At 36.0% G+C, this 17,863-nt stretch overlaps 1 protein-coding gene across 6 annotated transcripts in view; it reads right to left on the minus strand.

Moving 5' to 3' along the window:
• SAP130 (Sin3A associated protein 130) overlaps nt 1-17,863 on the minus strand; it is an 88,864-nt gene that overhangs the window by 43,984 nt on the left and 27,017 nt on the right. For 5 of the 6 annotated variants that reach the window (XM_045826126.1, XM_045826122.1, XM_045826124.1 and 2 more), the window contains 7 exons: nt 14,280-14,427; nt 14,022-14,112; nt 13,703-13,807; nt 9,527-9,668; nt 6,727-6,848; nt 2,908-3,210; nt 2,057-2,234 (listed from right to left, as the gene is read on the minus strand). In XM_045826126.1, coding sequence (XP_045682082.1) covers nt 2,057-2,234; nt 2,908-3,210; nt 6,727-6,848; nt 9,527-9,668; nt 13,703-13,807; nt 14,022-14,112; nt 14,280-14,427 — 1,089 coding nt within the window. The remainder of the gene's footprint in view (nt 1-2,056; nt 2,235-2,907; nt 3,211-6,726; nt 6,849-9,526; nt 9,669-13,702; nt 13,808-14,021; nt 14,113-14,279; nt 14,428-17,863) is intronic. The other variant, XM_045826123.1, reaches the window with a different exon arrangement.

Here is a 17,863-nt window from a genome sequence, read left to right on the forward strand (position 1 = left end):
AAAAGATAAGAAGTACAAGATACACATTTTCTAGGCATGCCTATAGCAAAATAAAAGCATCGCACTGGCTAAGTAATAATGATTTTTAAAAACATTATCAAAGTGATATAGGCACAATATTTAAAAAGTCAAATAGTACTAAAAGGCTTTAAACAAAATACAGCAGGTCCCTTCCCTATTCCTCCCCACTTCTTGCCCATCACTCTCAGGAAGCAACCACTGTGACTCTACTTGCCTTTTCTGGCATGCTTTATCACCTTTCTACTTAATATTAAAATTTAAGCCTATATTAAGTGTTTACAATCATTATTATGTCTATGCATTTATATTGACTTGAGCCAATTATTAAACACAAAGTGAAAAATGTTGATCAAGGTAATTAGTGACCTATTGTGCCATACAGTAGAGACCACATATGGCTCAGACAGAATTAACCATTGGGTTCAGCAATGTAGAAGTCACAAGTGATCTTGACATGTTTAGTTTTGGCAGAGGGGAACAAATGTCAGACAAGAGTGGGTTTGAGAGAAAATGGCTAGAATCAGAATGTACCATGTTATAATGCCCAATGATTAATGAACCTACACACTGAACCTCAAGACAGCTAACATCTCAAAAAGGGTGACCACCAGATATGTCTCCTGGTAAAGTAATAAATAAACAATGGACTTATGAAGTACTCATGGGAAAAGGAAAAAAAAAAAGTGAACCTAATCAAGCCTTTAAGATTCAAGTAACAGCATAGAGAAAACATGGAGAAGAGAAGAACAAGTGAAACTACACCAAGGGGGAAGTGGGTTTAATTGTGCTCCCTAAAAAGACATAGCTAAGTCCTAATCCTTGGCACCTGTGAATGTAAAAAAACTAGGATCTTTGCAAATGCAATTAACGTAAGGATCTTGAGATTATTCTAGATTTACAGTATGCCCTAAATCCAATAACTGGTAGTTACATAACAGAAAGAAGAGGGAAATTTCAGATACAGACATAGAGGGAAGGTCATGTGAACACTGGAGTAAGGAGTCCACAAGTCAGGATATGCAAGGGATTGCCAATAGCTGCCAGAAGGTAGAAGAGAGGCACTGAATGGGTTCTCCCTGAGAGCATTCAGAAGGAACCAACCCTGCCAACACCTCAATTTCAGATTTCTAGCCACCAGAACTGTGAGAATAACTGTTGTTCTTAGCCACCAAATCTGTGGTAATTTGTTATAGCAATCCTAAGAAACTAATACAAGGGAGATGCAATCAAGAAAATCCAGAGAGAGAGAGAGAGAGGAAGAGGAAAAACCATAGGACCAAAGACCAAGTTTCTTCAACAAATAAATTTTAAGAAAAAAAAAAAAAAAAAGATATGGAGGAAACCTACATATTAGAAGAGCCTCAGGAGACATATCCACTAATCATAATGTGTACATCTTATGAGAATGCTAATCCAATTAAATAATGTAAAACAAAATAAAATGTGTGACATTTTAGATCACTAGAAATTTGAACAGTGATCAGGCAATTGATGGTATTAAGTTGATACTGTATTTTTTGGTATGTATCTCTCAATAGACACATGCTAAAATACATACAAATGAAATAATGTGCTGTTTGGAATTTGCTTCAAAATAACATGATGGAAAAGGGTGGGTAGGCATCTAGATAAAATTGACCAGGAGCTGATAAGTTGATAACTGAAATTGAATAATGGGTACCCAATGATAAATACAAAATTTTATTATGTTTACTTTTCCATAAGAAATAAAAAAGACAAACTCCACTACACACCCCCAGAAGCAAAGCAAAACAAAACAAACCCCGTCCCCCCAAACTAATGGGATACACCACTATAAACAGAGAATGACTAAACTTAAAAAATGTGCCAGTAACAAGAGTTGGTAATGGTGAATGCAATCATCCCCATAGCTGGTGAGGGTTTAAGTAGATACAAATACTTGGAAAAACTATTGGCATAATCTACTAGAGTTGAACATAAGTACTGCCTAACCCAATTAAACCAACTATATTCAGAACCAGCGGTTTCATTTGGCACCACTGGGTCTACTCACCCATCTGTGGCAGGTTTCTTCCGAAGTATGCTTGGCCGGGGGGATGAGCCCTGGGCTGGAGCATTGGTGCTAGCACTCTGGCTGTGGGTCTGCACCACAGTTGTTGCTGCTGGAGAAGCACTGAATGGGTTGCTAATAGGGTTGGCTACAATTGTGGCTCCATCAGCCAACACCACTGCTGGAGGACAGGATGGGGTCAGGAAAGAGCAATACAGAGAGGGGAAGGCAAGAAACATTACTAAAATGTCTCAAAATAAGAATGATCATATCCATGTTGTGAATATCCAATTTCAAGATAAGAAAAGGGAACATAATGTTCTTTGGTCTAAAAGATAAAAGGCAAAGTAGGAGAGGTTACTATGTCTACTGATGTATGATTGATAACCATTTTCTTTGCTCTATAATCATAATTACTAAAATGAGGTAAGATATGTAAAGTACATGGTATACTTTCAGAAATCTCCCAGTTTTTGTAAAATAAAACCACTTTCAATCCTAAAAATGGTTCCGACATTCCAGTTTATCTTAATTTTACAGGTTTACATAAAATCTTCCCCAAAATCTTAACAAGAATGAAAAAAACTCCTATAAGGTGAATTTGCTCTTCCAACTAAGAGTTTTAATTTACAGAATGCTTCTCACCATTTGCAAATGGTTGTAAGGCTGTGTATGTACACACTTCTAATGAGCCTGACAGGTAAGTTCTAAGTGTCTCATGTTACAAAGCAGAAATGAAAGCTTAGAGGAATTGATTACCTGAGACCACAAGCCAGCAAGTGGAAGATCCAGGATTTAAACCCATTGTTATCTCTTTTCTCTACACCAACTTGCATGCAGAAAAGTAAAATTACCTGAAGTCTTTCCTTCAGTCGGAGGCTGCTGAGTACCCACTGATGCAGGCTGAAGTCCTTGTGTACTGATTGGGGTTGCTGAGTGAATCCCCTGTGTGCCAATTGGTGCTGGCTGTATTCCCGGGGTCCCAATGGGGGCTGGCTGTATCCCCTGTGTACTGATGGGAGCAGGCTGGATTCCTTGAATGTGTCGAGCATGAGATGCATCTACTGTCATCAACTGCATGGGGTTCAGGTGAACTGTAGAAGCCACCCCAACACCAGTCTGAGCTGTTATGGCAGAATTTGGAGCTTGAGCTGAAACTAAAAATAATGTAAAAACTGACTACAAGAATATTAGCTTTGATTAGATGCAGTTCACATAAGAAAAACACTAAAATGAAAATAGAATTTTTCCACTAAATGAGATCTAAATCCTAAATTTAAAAAAAGCACAAAACTATATATTGAGGTTCCCCCCCTTACTTCCTACCAATTAGATATGATCTTTTTTGCAGATTATTAAAAATAGCATTAAAACAAGAAAAGAGCAATCTATGTATTAAATTGCAAATGTGAGCCAAGCAACTGTGCTAAACAATTCATATAAAACTTCTAGGATACATCCATAGTTCCCAAGTCAAGAATATTTTGTTTTAATTTATAGAACCACTATCATAAGCACTTCTGTAATACAGTGCTTACAAATTTTAAATTCTATGTATCCATAAAAACAAAGAACAAGCAACTTTCCTACACAGCAATCATACCACCTATGTACATATTAAAAACAAACTCAAAAACAAAATCAAAAACAAAAACAAAAACAATGCCCTGACCAGTGTGGCTCAGTTGGGTGGGTGTTGTCCCGCAAAGCCAAAGGTTGCCAATTCGATTCCCAGTCAGGGCTCACGCCTGGGTTATGGTTTGGTCCCCAGAAGCGGCGTGTTAGAGGGGCAATTGATCAGTGTTTCTCTCCCTCTCCTTCCTCCCTTCCCCTCTCTCTAAAAACAAACAAAATTTTTTAAAAAATCACTCTCCCAGGAAGCAACAAAAAAGAAATTTCTCACTATTTATAGAAAGAAAACACAGTAAGTTTTCTTCTTAGTTATCAAAAAAACCCAGGAAAAGTTATCTACACCCTGTTTCAAAATAACCAAGATAGGGAAACAAGCTAAGTGTCTGCTGATGGACAACTGGATTAAAAAAAAAAGTGACACACACACACACACACGAACATTATTCAGCTATAAAAAAAGAACATTTGTAACAGGAGAGACCTTGAGGGTATCATGCTAAGTAAATAAGCCAGACAGAGAAGACAAATACCATATGTCAAATGTAAGAAGAAAAACAAAAACACATCAAGTTCATAGACAGAACAGACTGATTGTTGCCAGAGGCTAAGGGGGTACTGGTGGGAAGTGTGGGATGAGTAAAATGTGTCAAAAGGTACAAACTTCCAATTATAAAATAAGTCATGGGGATGTAATGCATGGCATGGTGGCTGAGTGCATATTTGAAAGTTGCTAAGACAGTTCTCATCACAAGAAATTATAAAATTATTGTACAACAGGATCTAATATGGTGTATGCCAATTATACCTCAATTAAAAAAATATAATGGAAATTTTCATAAACCATAGAGAAAGGATAAATTTTTTTACAAATGAGAAAAGTATCATGAGAAATCAGTATATATAAATACACGGTCACTGTTATCTTCCCTTGTTGTAAAATAAACAATCCACAGAGCATTTTTAGTTTCTTCTTGAAAAGTATACCTTTGTTATTTCTGTTCAAACTTTGGTCATTTGTCTTAGGCAGACTATGCAGTCTAGTCACTATTTCAAGCCTTTTCAAGTTCTACCCTTAAAAAACTATATCCTCACTCAAACTGTACTCCAGCCAAAACTGAACCACTCTGTTCCAAGCACATATTATATGTTAATACTTTATTCACAGATACTAAGTGTACTTTTCTGTAATCCCACCATGGCTCTGTCCTATCCTTTCTGAGATGCTTTCCAAATACTACTTCCTTTAGGAAAATCATCTCTGATTTCCAACCCTACCATCTCATGTAGAATAACCTTTCTTACCTCAGAAGCAGCATGGCTTTGTTCAAGCCTCTCTTCAGGGACTTAGTACTTAATCTACTATAATATCTCCTCATGTCTTACTTCCCTATTAGACTCTAAGCTTGTTGAAAGTAAGATCTGTTTAAGAGTAGCTTTAAAAATAAAGCCCGGCATAGAACCTTACACACAGTAGGGTGTCAATAAATATTTGTGGTATTAACAAATGCATGAATGAATAAATGAATTATTGAAATAAAAAACGTCTCTGAAATAAATAAAATTTCAAGAATAATTTGAGAGGGATTATTTACAAACCAGATAATGAACATATATTTATAATTATATATTTAACTAATAACTAATGGGTCAAAAAGATTCCATCTTTATAAGCAACCAGAGAATCCCTGAACAAAAAATCCCTGAACAAGCCAACATACCAAAAAAAAAAAAAAAAAAAAGAGGCAGAAATGAACATACCGATTTTTAAAGCTATTTAAATAATTTAAATATAGTGTTTTGAAGTTTAAGCCCAGCACTCTAATGGAAATATAAGTCATATGAGCAATTTTAGATTTTTCTGTAGCCACATTAATAAAGTAAAAATAAAAGATCAAACTAATTTTAATATATATTTAAGACATCTTATTTAATCCAGTGTATCTAAAATATTAGCATTTCAAAGTGTAACCACTATAAAATTTTTTACTAAGATATTTTACATTTTCTTTCTATACTATGTCTTCAAAATTCAGGGTATATTTTGTTTTTAAACACACACTTCAATTCAGATGTTAAATTTTTATTAAAAATATTTGATTTGCAAAATATTTTGGTTCTACACAATCTAAATTTCAAAAGAGTAGTTTCATCAGTAAGTTTTTGCAAACAAATTTGAAGTTTCACCAATTTAATGAAGTAAAACAAAAAACTTATTTTGTCATTTGTGGTGGGTCCCTCTTCGAATGCTCAATGGCCATGTGTGGCCCTGGCTGCATCTTCACTTGCACAACAGAAGGGCAATGTCCACAAGCTAGAGCAGGGGTGTCAGTGTCAAACTCATTTTCACCATGGGCCACATCAGCCTCGTGGCAGCCTTGAAAAACCCAAGTGTAATTTCGACTCCTTAACAGTTGAGGAGTAGTTACATTTATACAGCCCTAAAATTATTTTGGCCCTTTGATGGCAACCACAAGGCTGATGTGGACCCTGGTAAAAATGAGTTTGACATCCCTGAAATAGATAATCTGGCTTTCTTATGTCTAAAGTGAGCTGAGGGTCCCACAGGGAAAATGTTACACAAACACTCTAGCTTAAGAATTGTTTTTTTTTCCCCTGGGTTATCAAAAAGAATACTATTTATAAGGAAGAATGTTGAATGCTTAGCATAAATGGACTAACATTAAAAATACAACTGCTATTCTACAAAACAACAGAAACTCTGTAAGAACACAGCTTTATTCGTTTTAACTTGTAGTATAGTTTTAAGGTATAACAAAAATTGTTAACGTAATTATCCTCAGGTGGGACAAGTCATGCAAGTATCAATAATAATAATAATAATAATAATAACAACAATAACCTTTTCACACAAAACAAAGAAATGGTGATTTAAAACCTTAAAGCTTCAGATTTCATGCTTATCTGAATTTGAACACAGAAGATGGAGTGATTAAATCCATGCTAAACACTCACTGATTGATTTCCATCTCATTGCTTGAAAATATTAAAACGTTAAAAGTCATCTTAACAGGAGTTCATACCTGGATACTGTCGAATGGTGGACACAGAGCTGGTGATTGGGGTGTATGTGTGTGCAGTCAGTGGGTATGCAGAAGGTGGGTATGTTGGCAAAAAGTACTGGAACTGAACAGGAACAGATGGTCTATAGATGGAACACAAATAATAATGAGCCAAAATGATCTATTTTCTTCTTTACCTTCAAATGATCCTATCCCCCAGATCCTTTTCACACTTTTAACTGCCATACCAACATTTCCTATTGTGTCTCAAACACTTAGGTAAAAGGAAACAAATCTACAGAGTAACTAACACTTTTAAATAAATACTAATAAATACTAACTGTATCAATAAATTTAACACATATATGGAATAATAATTGGCAAAAAACTGACTTAAAAAACTCAGTAATTGAAGGGTTTTCCCTGTTCAATTCCACTTGAAAGACTCTAAGCTCAGATTGTTTATACTGACAAATTTTATCAAACATACATAAAACAGATAATCCCAAGCGTATGCAAACTGATTCAGAGACCAGAAAAAGAAGAAAAGTGACCTGTTATTTTTTCAGCTTAATATAGCCTTGACATCAAAACTCGACAGGGAGAGTATAAGAAAACATTATAAACAAATTTCACTCTGACACCAAGATTTATGAATAAAATTGAAGTACTATATAAAATTAAGTATATTAGAATCAAATATGGTTTATCACAGATAGAAATGATTCAACATAAGAATTTCTATTAATGGTTCAGATATTAAAAATTATAAAAGAATAATCATATGAAACTTTGAAAAGATTTACAAAAAGATTTAATAGTGTTCAATATTTATTCATGATATAAATGTCTAAGAAAACAGGAAGAGAAACAAACTTTGTACCTCAAACTGCAAACAGTATCTATAAAAACTTATAATGAAATTTCATAAGAATTCCTATTCAGGTCAGGAACAAGACAAGGACTCTCATTATCTCTGCTACATTCCACATTATATTAGAAGCTCTATCCAACAAGAAAGACATAGGTATACAAAATGGAAATGAAAAAAACTCTTTCGTCTCTCAAAAAACTGTCCTATTTGTAGATGAAATAAATATCTACATAGGAAATCTGGAAGAATTTACAAACTTTTAGAGCTATTAGTCATGTTCAGCAAAAATGATGGACACACAATATATTAAAACCTATATGCATTCTTATACACCATAATAATCAAAAAAGATCATTTAAAAATGACCCAACCCTGAAAAGACTTCATGTGCACTGTACCATGTGCTGACTGTGGGAAGAAGGGAAATGCAAATACGGAATGGGGGAGGTAATGGGGTTAAACTAGAGGTGTAAGCGTGTACTAAAGAGTTTTTAAAATGTTATATACCGTATTTTTCAGACTATAAGACACACCCCCCAAATTTGGGAGGAAAGGGGGTACGTCTTATACTCCAAATGTAGTCTACCTGGCTTGCTGGGGCCGGGGAGGGGGGCAGGTGCAGTGGCGGTGGAGCGGGGTCACAGGTTATTAAACATTTCACCACATTTTTTTGCTTCAAAATTTTTTCCTTATCTTCCTCCTCTAAAACCTAGGTGCATCTTATGGTCTGGTGTGTCTTATAGTCTTAAAAATACAGTACTTCTTACCTCTGCTCCCTCAAAGAGCCTAGAAGAAATGACAATCCAGTAACAATTAACACAGCTAATTGTCTATATCTTAGTTTCTAAACGATGAAAAGGAACCAGGGCTCTTTAGAGAAATGGCAGATTCCAGGCAGATTCAGACAGAAAAAGTTCAGGAGCTGGCAAATTTTGTGGTGGTGGGAAGTGCTAGAATGACCAGGACATGGCAAGAGTATAGGAACGAGCCAGAAGGGGCTCCCAAAGACCAACCCAGAGGCAACTTGAGCATCAAAACAAGATGACATAAATAGATTTTAGTAATGAATAAAACCAAATCCATAAGCCTATACACAATAAATAAATAGGGATAAAATTTCTTTACATCAAAATGCCAGCTGATAAATATGAAAGAAATGATAAATAGAAAAAGTCACTATGTTGCAACTAATCAACTGCAGTTCTCAATTGATTCAGCCAAGAATCATCAACAAACTACTGTGTGAAAGTTTATTGGGGAACAGGATATTTATAACCTCAAAGTATTTCCACACAAATTATTTATTTACAAAGAAGATACCCTTTACAGTAGAAAAATCTGGCAAGCATCATCTTTACTAAGTTAATTAATGCTGACATAATTAACAATGGGACAAAGGAATAGCATGAGCTCTCTGATGTATAAGTGAGAATGCATCACTCAAGTGGTATTCACTCAAAACATACTTGAATATCACTATGACAAAACAATCTGACAAGCCCAAATTGAAGAATATTCTACAGATCCTGTCTATCTGTATCCTTAAAAAATGTAAAATTGTGAAAGAAAATAGAAAGCTAAAAAAACCATTTCAGGGATAACGGTATTGTGGTTAAGAGAATGTCTTTGTTCCTCAGAGATGAAAATGGAAGGATGATAATTAGGGATAAAGGGTCATAATGCTGCAACCTTTACTCTCAAAATAAACAAATGAATACACAAAATAAAATAACGTATACTAAGAGAACATAAAAAAAAAGGAGAATGGCTGAGTAAATATAGACATTTTTCATAAAACTAAGAAAAATAACACAATTATTCTCAGGGGGAATATTTGAAAGTAAGAATAAGTAAATATATGCCATATTTGTGGGACATTTTGTTTTACTGAAAATTCAAAACAATTAATGACACAATGAGGCAGTATAACTGGCAATTCCCTCCTACCTGTTGTCACTGCGAGTTTCCATGGCCACAGGATTTGGAGAGGCCCGATGCCCTGAGATAGGGATCAGGCTACTCCTCTCTGTGGGGTAGTCAGGCTGGATCCTAGGGGAAGTGTGTGTGATCTGCTGAGGCACCACCTTAGCTACAAAAGTAAACCAATTACATTACTGCTTACATGCTTCTATTGGCAAGCCACAGCATTCTTGGCCAGCAGTATTAAGAATGCAAATGGTAAGAAAGTGGATTTTTAGTTTTAATCAAAATAAAAAATGAAAGATGAGTACATAAGGTTAAACTAATTATTTCAGTCCAATAATCCACTAATACACTCAACCTGTTATTTGTTAATGCAGGGTTCAACATTAATACTTTAACAAAAACATCACCAACCACACCTTTTTCTCCTTACCTGGATTCTTTGAGGTCCCCTCCCTTCTTTAAGAAAAATTTTTATTTAAAAAATTCAACAAAAATATAAATACAGAAATGACAAAGACCTTAGATTCTGCTCTGTAAGTAACTGGGTCCATAACTAATTAGTAACATGTTGCTAATCAGTGTCAAGTATATCATTTAAATTTCCATGTCCCAGTTTCCTCATATATGAAGCCTTCTCCAGAAAAATCACTTAATTTGAATATCCTTGTGATTTTATCTAACACTTTATAGCAAAATCAAAAGAGTTTTCAAATTTAATATCATTCAAAATTTTCTTGCCTCTACAATTTGTAATCAAATTTTGTTTAGACAGTATAGCTGAACTGGGACATACTTTATAGTTCCTATAGACCTATCTGTTAACTCTATACCTGGGAATTTGCACAGAAAAGCTGTGACTTCAGAGATATAGAGGGACCCAGTTTCCATGTGTGTAAAGACACAAGTTACACCAGTGACAGGCACATAACCACTAGATACTAGGGTGATGCCACCACATTACCCAAAGTGCAATGCATATCAAAAGAAGCACAAACCCACCATGATGCCTAGCTATTTCCTTAGGGAGAAAGCTAGAGAGTTTTCTGCAGGATGATGGTTGAGATGCCCTATTTGACCACTTATGATGGCATCTATTAGCTAACAGAGAGAAGCTGGCATGACATATTTTCCATCAGTAGTAAGTAGAGCATTGAGTGGAAAGCAACTAAACCTTGTTTTTCACTGTGCCCATAAAAGGCAGCAGAAAATAATACTTGCAATAGGAATGCAGCTGTCATTTGGCAGGGTAACTAACCAGTGGCTGGTAACTGTAAACAAACCCCAAAATTTACCTTTACTTTTTTTTTCTAATTAAAAAAGCCATATTCTCAATTATTAAAAATAAATCTTAACAAAAAATATAATGTAGAAATCATAAGTTGGCCATAATGCTGTCTCCAAAGATAATCTCATTTCTTGGATGCTGTGACTGTCTTATTATGTTTTTTTTATAGTTCTAAGACCACCATCATGTGTGGGCCAGAGCAAAAAGAAAATCAGGATGGTATTCTATTGGAAGTGAGTTATCCATTAGGAGAGAAAACTATATGTTCATCATTAATCAGTCTTTTTTTTTCCTGACCCAATACATTCTTGTTAGTAACAATGGCTGAATCCAATATTTAATCTCACCTGGAAAAAGCAAGTGTCACCTGAAAAAAACCACTTAGGTGATTTTAATATATCTCCTATACCCAAACTTGAAGATCAGTGCTGCAGGGTTAATGTCAAATCTCCCTTCTCAACTGAGGTACTTTTCTACAGATATCCTATTATGATGTAACAAAAAAGTAGGTTTCTATACAAGAGGAAAACAAAACTAAAGCATAAACCTGATGGAACTTAAAAGAAACTAATCACAGTAAGTGGCAGATGTTAAATCTGTTTGGACAATTTTTATCAGATGATTTTCATATCTAGAATTCAGTAAATGGTTAAAATTCAAAGATAAATGAGCTGGGGAGACAGAGAATACAGTAAATTAGGACAAGTTAAAAATTGGTGGTTCTAGGCAAAATGAATGAACAGAGTTTAGTCTCCTGGTGCTTTTAGTGAGTTGACTTCCACAGTGTGATCTCTTAAGAAGATACAGTGACATTAACAAGAACTAATCTCAAAATAGTTTTTCACAGAGAGGCAAAACCAGAGAGCCCCTACAGGGTACACTGCCCCCTCTTAATTGTTCTGATTTTCTTCATAGCTGAAGATTCCCTAGTGAGAGTCTAGAATGTAAAAATTAAGAGTGGGCTTGGCTCTGATTTTATAGCACTGACATTAACCGATGACAATACTAAGGATAGCCAGAAATTGGTATGACATGACAACATGGAATAGTCAATGAAAAAGAGCATTGCAACAAGAGTAACGAAACAAATATGCACTACTGCTCAAACCACTACTGCTCAAACCACATACATACATAATAAACTTCTTTTTACGGAAGTGAAATTAACTTCCTAGGCATATGGGAGATGTTTGGTGCCAAGCTGTAGTGAGCAGTAACATGCAAAAGACCGAGCAGCAGTGTCCTCTCTGCTAAGTACCAGTTTAAAGGCTGGTATAATCCAGTTATCTAAAAGAGGAGTAAAAGTTTCCCGGGACCAATCATTATCGTGCAAATTGTCCTCAAAGTTTGGAAAGAGGGCTGTTAAGGTGCAGTCTATCTCACAAGTGAAGAAGGCAAGTAGGAAGAGCACCCCAGGGCCGGAACACAGAAGGCAGGGAATCTGTGCCTGGTCACCAGATTCTGACAATGCAGTATGTAGTGTGTCATCTGATAAAAAGCAGTCTTACTTCTAAAAAGTACAATATGTTAAAAATATGGCAGCTATCCCAGATCTTTGGGAGTAAAGAATAGTAAGATGACATGCTCATCATTACAGAACCGAGACAAAGGTAAAAACTAAAACTTGCGACTGGTAGATTAAAAAGAGCAGTCTCGTGGGCTGTGGTCTCTGCCTTGGAAGCTGTGAAATATCAGCTGTTACAGCAGACCTTGGCAACCTGTGGCCTGTGAGACAAATCCTGCCTGTTATGTTTCTGTGAGCTAAGCACCATGACACATAAAATTATATGAAATTCAAATTTTGGTGTCCTTAAAATCTTAATGAAACATAGGCATGCCCATTTGTTTTCATATTATCCACTGATGAGTAGTTGTGGCACAGACCTATGAAGCCTGAAAAACCTCAAACATTTACTAGCTGGTCCTGTGGAAAGTTTGCCAATACGTGCTCCTGATGACTAAAGTTTGGCTATCAGAAACTTTTCAAAAATTTACTGACTGATTGATTTTTAGAGGGGTGGCAGGGGGAGAGAGAGAAAGACAGACAGATTGATTTCTTGTTCCACTTATTTATGCATTCATTGGTTGATTCTTGTATGTATCTTGACTGGGAATCAACCCACAATGTTGGTAGTATTGGGATGGTGCTCTAAACAACCACACTACCCATCCAGGGCCAAAGATTTTTTTAAATATTCAAAGTATACACATACTTAAAGGGGGAATAAAGTTTTAGAAGAAGTTTTGGGCCCTGGCTGGCGTAGCTCAGTGGATTGAGCATGGGCTGCGAACCAAAGCATCGCAGATTCAATTCCCAGTCAGGGCACATGCCTGGGTTGCAGGCCACGGCCCCCAGCAACCGCACATTGATGTCTCTCTCTCTCTCCCCCCTCCCTTCCCTCTCTAAAAATAAATAAATTTTTTTTTAAAAAAAAAAGAAGTTTTGAAGTATCTTGAGGCAGCACTCAGATGAAAACCTAGGTAATCAACTTGAGGTTTAGCCATCTTCCCACTTTTTCATCATCCAAAGATTTTTCCTAAACAATCTGTTTGTATACAAATTCTCTTCATTCCATTATCTTTGCTTCTTTCTTTTCCTGTTGTTCTTGTGTAACTATGTCAGTAAAGTTAATTTACTTCTTTAAAAAGGTATGCATAAAAGAAATAAAGACTGATGAACGAGGAAGTTAAAAGTAGACTTAAAGTTTACTTTAAGCTCTTAAAGATTTTCCTCTCTTCTCCTACCTTCAATGGCAAATCTGTATGACAAATAATATTAAAAAGTAAATTCACTGTTACTTTGAAAATCAGCAACAATAAAAAAATCAATACTATCCATCTATAAGAAAAGCTGGTCAGAGGGGCTGAACAATTCCTTTTAAGCTTCTATCTAAAGGGTGCACAATACTTACCAACTGGGATGTTTGAGGTGGTCACAGCAGTAGCATGGGATGAATGTGAGGGCATTGTCATAGTAACAATTGTACTTGTGGGAGCTTGTGTGTGTGACACAGTTCCTAAAATGGGAGGGGAAAAAGAAAATTCTTTAACAATGGCTGCTCTGTACACATTACAGGTTCTCAAAAACCTGAGAAAAGCTCTTGGGAAAAGTTAAGAGAATTTTTATAGTCTATTCTTTTTCTCTGACTGAAGCTGAGAAATAAAACATTTACCAACCACTTATGCTTCATTTTTCCATGACAGAAAGAGCAAGAATAGTGGCTGACTTACCAGCCGTGGTTGCAGAAGAAATGGTGTTTGTTGCCAAAATAGGTGCTACTGTTGCTGCAGCCACTGGTGTGCCAGTACTGAAGATAGTTTTCTGTGGCAGAAAAACCCAGAAACAGTTATAAACAAGAACAGTTCCCACTCAATCCAGTTAAAAGCAATCACTGCCACTAACATGGTCAGGTTCTTAGCATGTTCTACATAATTCTGGTTTTAACCCACAGAAGAACCATACAGATAGTTCTTCACCTCTGGTTATACCTGAGCCATGGTATGAAGCTGCTGTTTTGGTGTCCCTAACCCAGGGTGAGAAGGCAGTGTGATTCTTGTAGTTACATCCCGTGACTGAGCAGGACGCTGAATACTAATTGCTGCAGATGGTGGATGCTGGATAGATAAAGTAGGTCGACTGAAAAGATAGAAAAGACATGATTTATAATCTGTCTCCAGACACAACGCAAGCATCAAGGCCACTTACCACCTTGTACTAGATCAGACTCATAGAGCTGTATTTTTTTCAGAGTTCTGTGGGGTCTGCTGGTGAACCAGTGAAGTAAATGGCTCATGAAGTTTCTCTTTTGAAACTGCCATGAACCTCACTTTAAAAAAAACAATCAACATGTACCATGAACTGAATAAATTAAACTCAGGTCATTCTCAGTATACTCTATATAGTTAATTAATGCTCTACAATAATCTCAAGTAAGTATTATTGTAATCAACACACATCATTCTATAATCAAAGCTGAAAACACACACCAAGGTTCTTAGTATTAGGAGTAAAGATTACAGACAACCTTGATTAACAGCAGGTTAACCCGTGAACCTTAAAGTAATGACCCCCCCTCACAATTTTATACCATTTACTATGAAATGATAAAAAGTTAGTTATGACTATCTAATGACTGAAAAGGATATCAGCATGAACAGCATGTCAAATTAACTGGCAGCAAACTACTGAAACTCAACAAGAGAAAGAACACTTCATGGTACAACAAAATTGGCATCTCAAGCCAGGGGTGAGGACTAATAGATAGTGTTGGGAAGATTATGTAGCTATTTAGAAAAAAATAAAACTGGATCCATACCTCACACAGTATATCAGGATAAATATGAAAATGATCAAAGATTTAACAGAAAATTTAAAAGTACATGGAAAAAAGATAAGAGAATTCTTTTATAATCTTGGAATAGGGAAGTGCTTTCTAAGGAGTAAAAGATTAAAAATCCACCAGCTATAAAAAAATCAGTAAATCTGACCCTGTAAAAAATAAGTAAAGCTCCTATTATACAAAGTATAATCTTCTGAATATACTAAGAACTCCTAGAAATAAAAAATAGCAGCCCAATAAAAAATAGGCAGAAAAATACAAATAGTTTGCTAAAAAGAAAACACAAATGGTCCCTTGACGAAGAAAAGATATCACTCTCACTCATAGGAAGAGAAATGCAATTTAAAATACTCTGAGATATCCTCATTCACCTATCATCTTGGCAAAAATACCTTCCCAAAATTGACATCATTCTCTGCTACTCAATCTGTAAGGAAATAGGCAATTTTAAACATTCTGGAGGGAGTATAAATTGGTATAAACCTCAGTGACGGCAATTAGTAGATACTGTCTGATCACTTTGAGAATTCATCCTATAGATATGCTTGCACACATGCATAATGACCTACATAAATGTATGAGATTATTCACTGCAATATTATTTGATAGTGAAGTATTGGAAAGAACCATAAATCCATTTACACAATAGATCATTATTGTTTCAACTAAAAGAACACTAAAATTATGTATTAAAATGAAAAACTTTTGATATATATGCTATTATATGAAAAAAAGTAAAGAGGAATATAGAAATTAAGCATTCTTTTGTGTGAAAAGATAAAACTAAGAATTGCATTTGAATTTGGCTATATTTAAGAAACACTGGAAGCATACCTAAAAAACCTATTATCATTCAGACTTCCAGTCAAGATGGCGGTGTAGGCAGATATGGCTCACCTCTTCACACAAACACATCAAAATTACAACTAAAATACTCATGTTTCACAACTCCTAGATCCTATCAAACAAGCAATAGTTGGCTTCAGTGAGCCCCAGGCCCAGCACTAGCAGCAGCTAACCTAGATTCACAGCTTGGCTTCACCTGGGAATCTCCAAGCCCAATACAAGTAGCAGCTATCTCAGATTGCTTTATAACTCAGGCAGGGTGGCCCCGGGCAAAACGTAGGTCATTGGCTGACCTTGCCTGTACCACCCATGAAACCCGAGGGCCAGCGCCACCCAATGGACAGCGATAGATCACATCAGAGCACCATTATCCTGTCCCTGCACAGATGATGCCCCCTGGAGGACGGAAGTTGGTGCTAATTGGTCATAGCCAATCCTGCAGCTGACTGGCCTGGATAAATCCCTCCCACTGATCTGCCAACAGCAACCCAAGCTCAACTACAAGAGCAGGGGGTACTCAGCCCACACAAAGGGCACACCTCAAGTACACAGCTTGGGTGACAGAGAAGTCTGTGCCACTGGACCCTACAGGACACCTGCTACATTAGTCCACACTACCAAGACACGGAATCAAAGCACCTCTATCTAATATATACACACAAACACAGGGAGGCTTCCAAAATGAAGAGACAAAAAAACATGGCCTAGAGGAAAGAACACATTAAGACTCCACAAAAAGAGCTAAACAAAATGGAGATAAGAAATCTATCAGATGCAGAGTTCAAAACACTGGTTATAAGGATGCTCAAAGAACTTAGTGAGGACCTCAACATAATAAAAAAGATCCACTCAAAATGAAGGATACAGTAATTAAAATAAAGAACAATTCACAGGGAAACAGTAAAGTAGATGAAGCCGAGAATCAAATCAATGATTTCGAACATAGGTAAGCAAAAAACAACCAATCAGAACAAGAAGAAAAAAGAATCCAAAAAAGTGAGGAAAGTGTAAGAAGCTTCTGGGACAACTTCAAGAGGTCCAATATTTACATCATAAGGGTGCTAGAAGGAGAAGAGAAAAAGCAAGAATTTGGAAATCTATTTGAAAAAATAATGAAAGAAAACCTACCTAATTTAGTGAAGGAAATAGGCATGCAAGTCCAGGAAGCACAGAGAATCCCAAACAAGATGAATGCAAAGAGGCCTACTCCAAGACACATCATAATTAAAATGCCAAATGTTAAAGATAAAAATTTGAGAATCTTAAAAGCAGCAAGAAAAAAGAAGTTAATTACCTTCAAGGGAGTTCCCATAGTCTATTAGCTAATTTCTCAAAAGAAACTTTATAGGCTGAAGGAACTGGCGAGAAACATTCAAAGTCATGAAAAGCAGGGAACAAGGTTGGCTAAGATTGCTTTACCCAACAAAAATATCATTCAAAAATCGAAGGGCAGATAAAGAGCTCTCAGACAAGAAAAACTAAAGGAGTTCATCATCACCAAACCATTATTATCTAAAATGTTAAAGGGGCTTATTTAAGAAAAAGAAGATGATCAAAACTATGAACAAAAATTGCAAAAAATATAAATCAACAATTGAATCTAAAAAACAAACAAACTATGCAAACAAAAAGAACAGAGACAGAATGATGGATACAAAGGGCATTTTGATAGCTGCCAGTTGGGAGCAGGCTGTGGAGGAATGAGTGAAGAGGTGAGGGGATTAGAATCATAAATAGGTACTTACAGAATAGCTACAGGGATGTAAAATACAGTATAAGAAATGGAGTAGCCAAAGAACTTATACACATGACCCATGAACAATGGTGTGTTGATTGCTTGAGGGAGTGAGGGGTGCTGGGTGCAGGAGGGTAATGGGGGAAAAAATC

Source organism: Phyllostomus hastatus, unplaced genomic scaffold, assembly GCF_019186645.2.
Source record: "Phyllostomus hastatus isolate PE091 unplaced genomic scaffold, TTU_PhHast_1.1 phas_scaffold_60, whole genome shotgun sequence".
NCBI classification, from domain to species: Eukaryota; Metazoa; Chordata; class Mammalia; order Chiroptera; family Phyllostomidae; genus Phyllostomus; species Phyllostomus hastatus.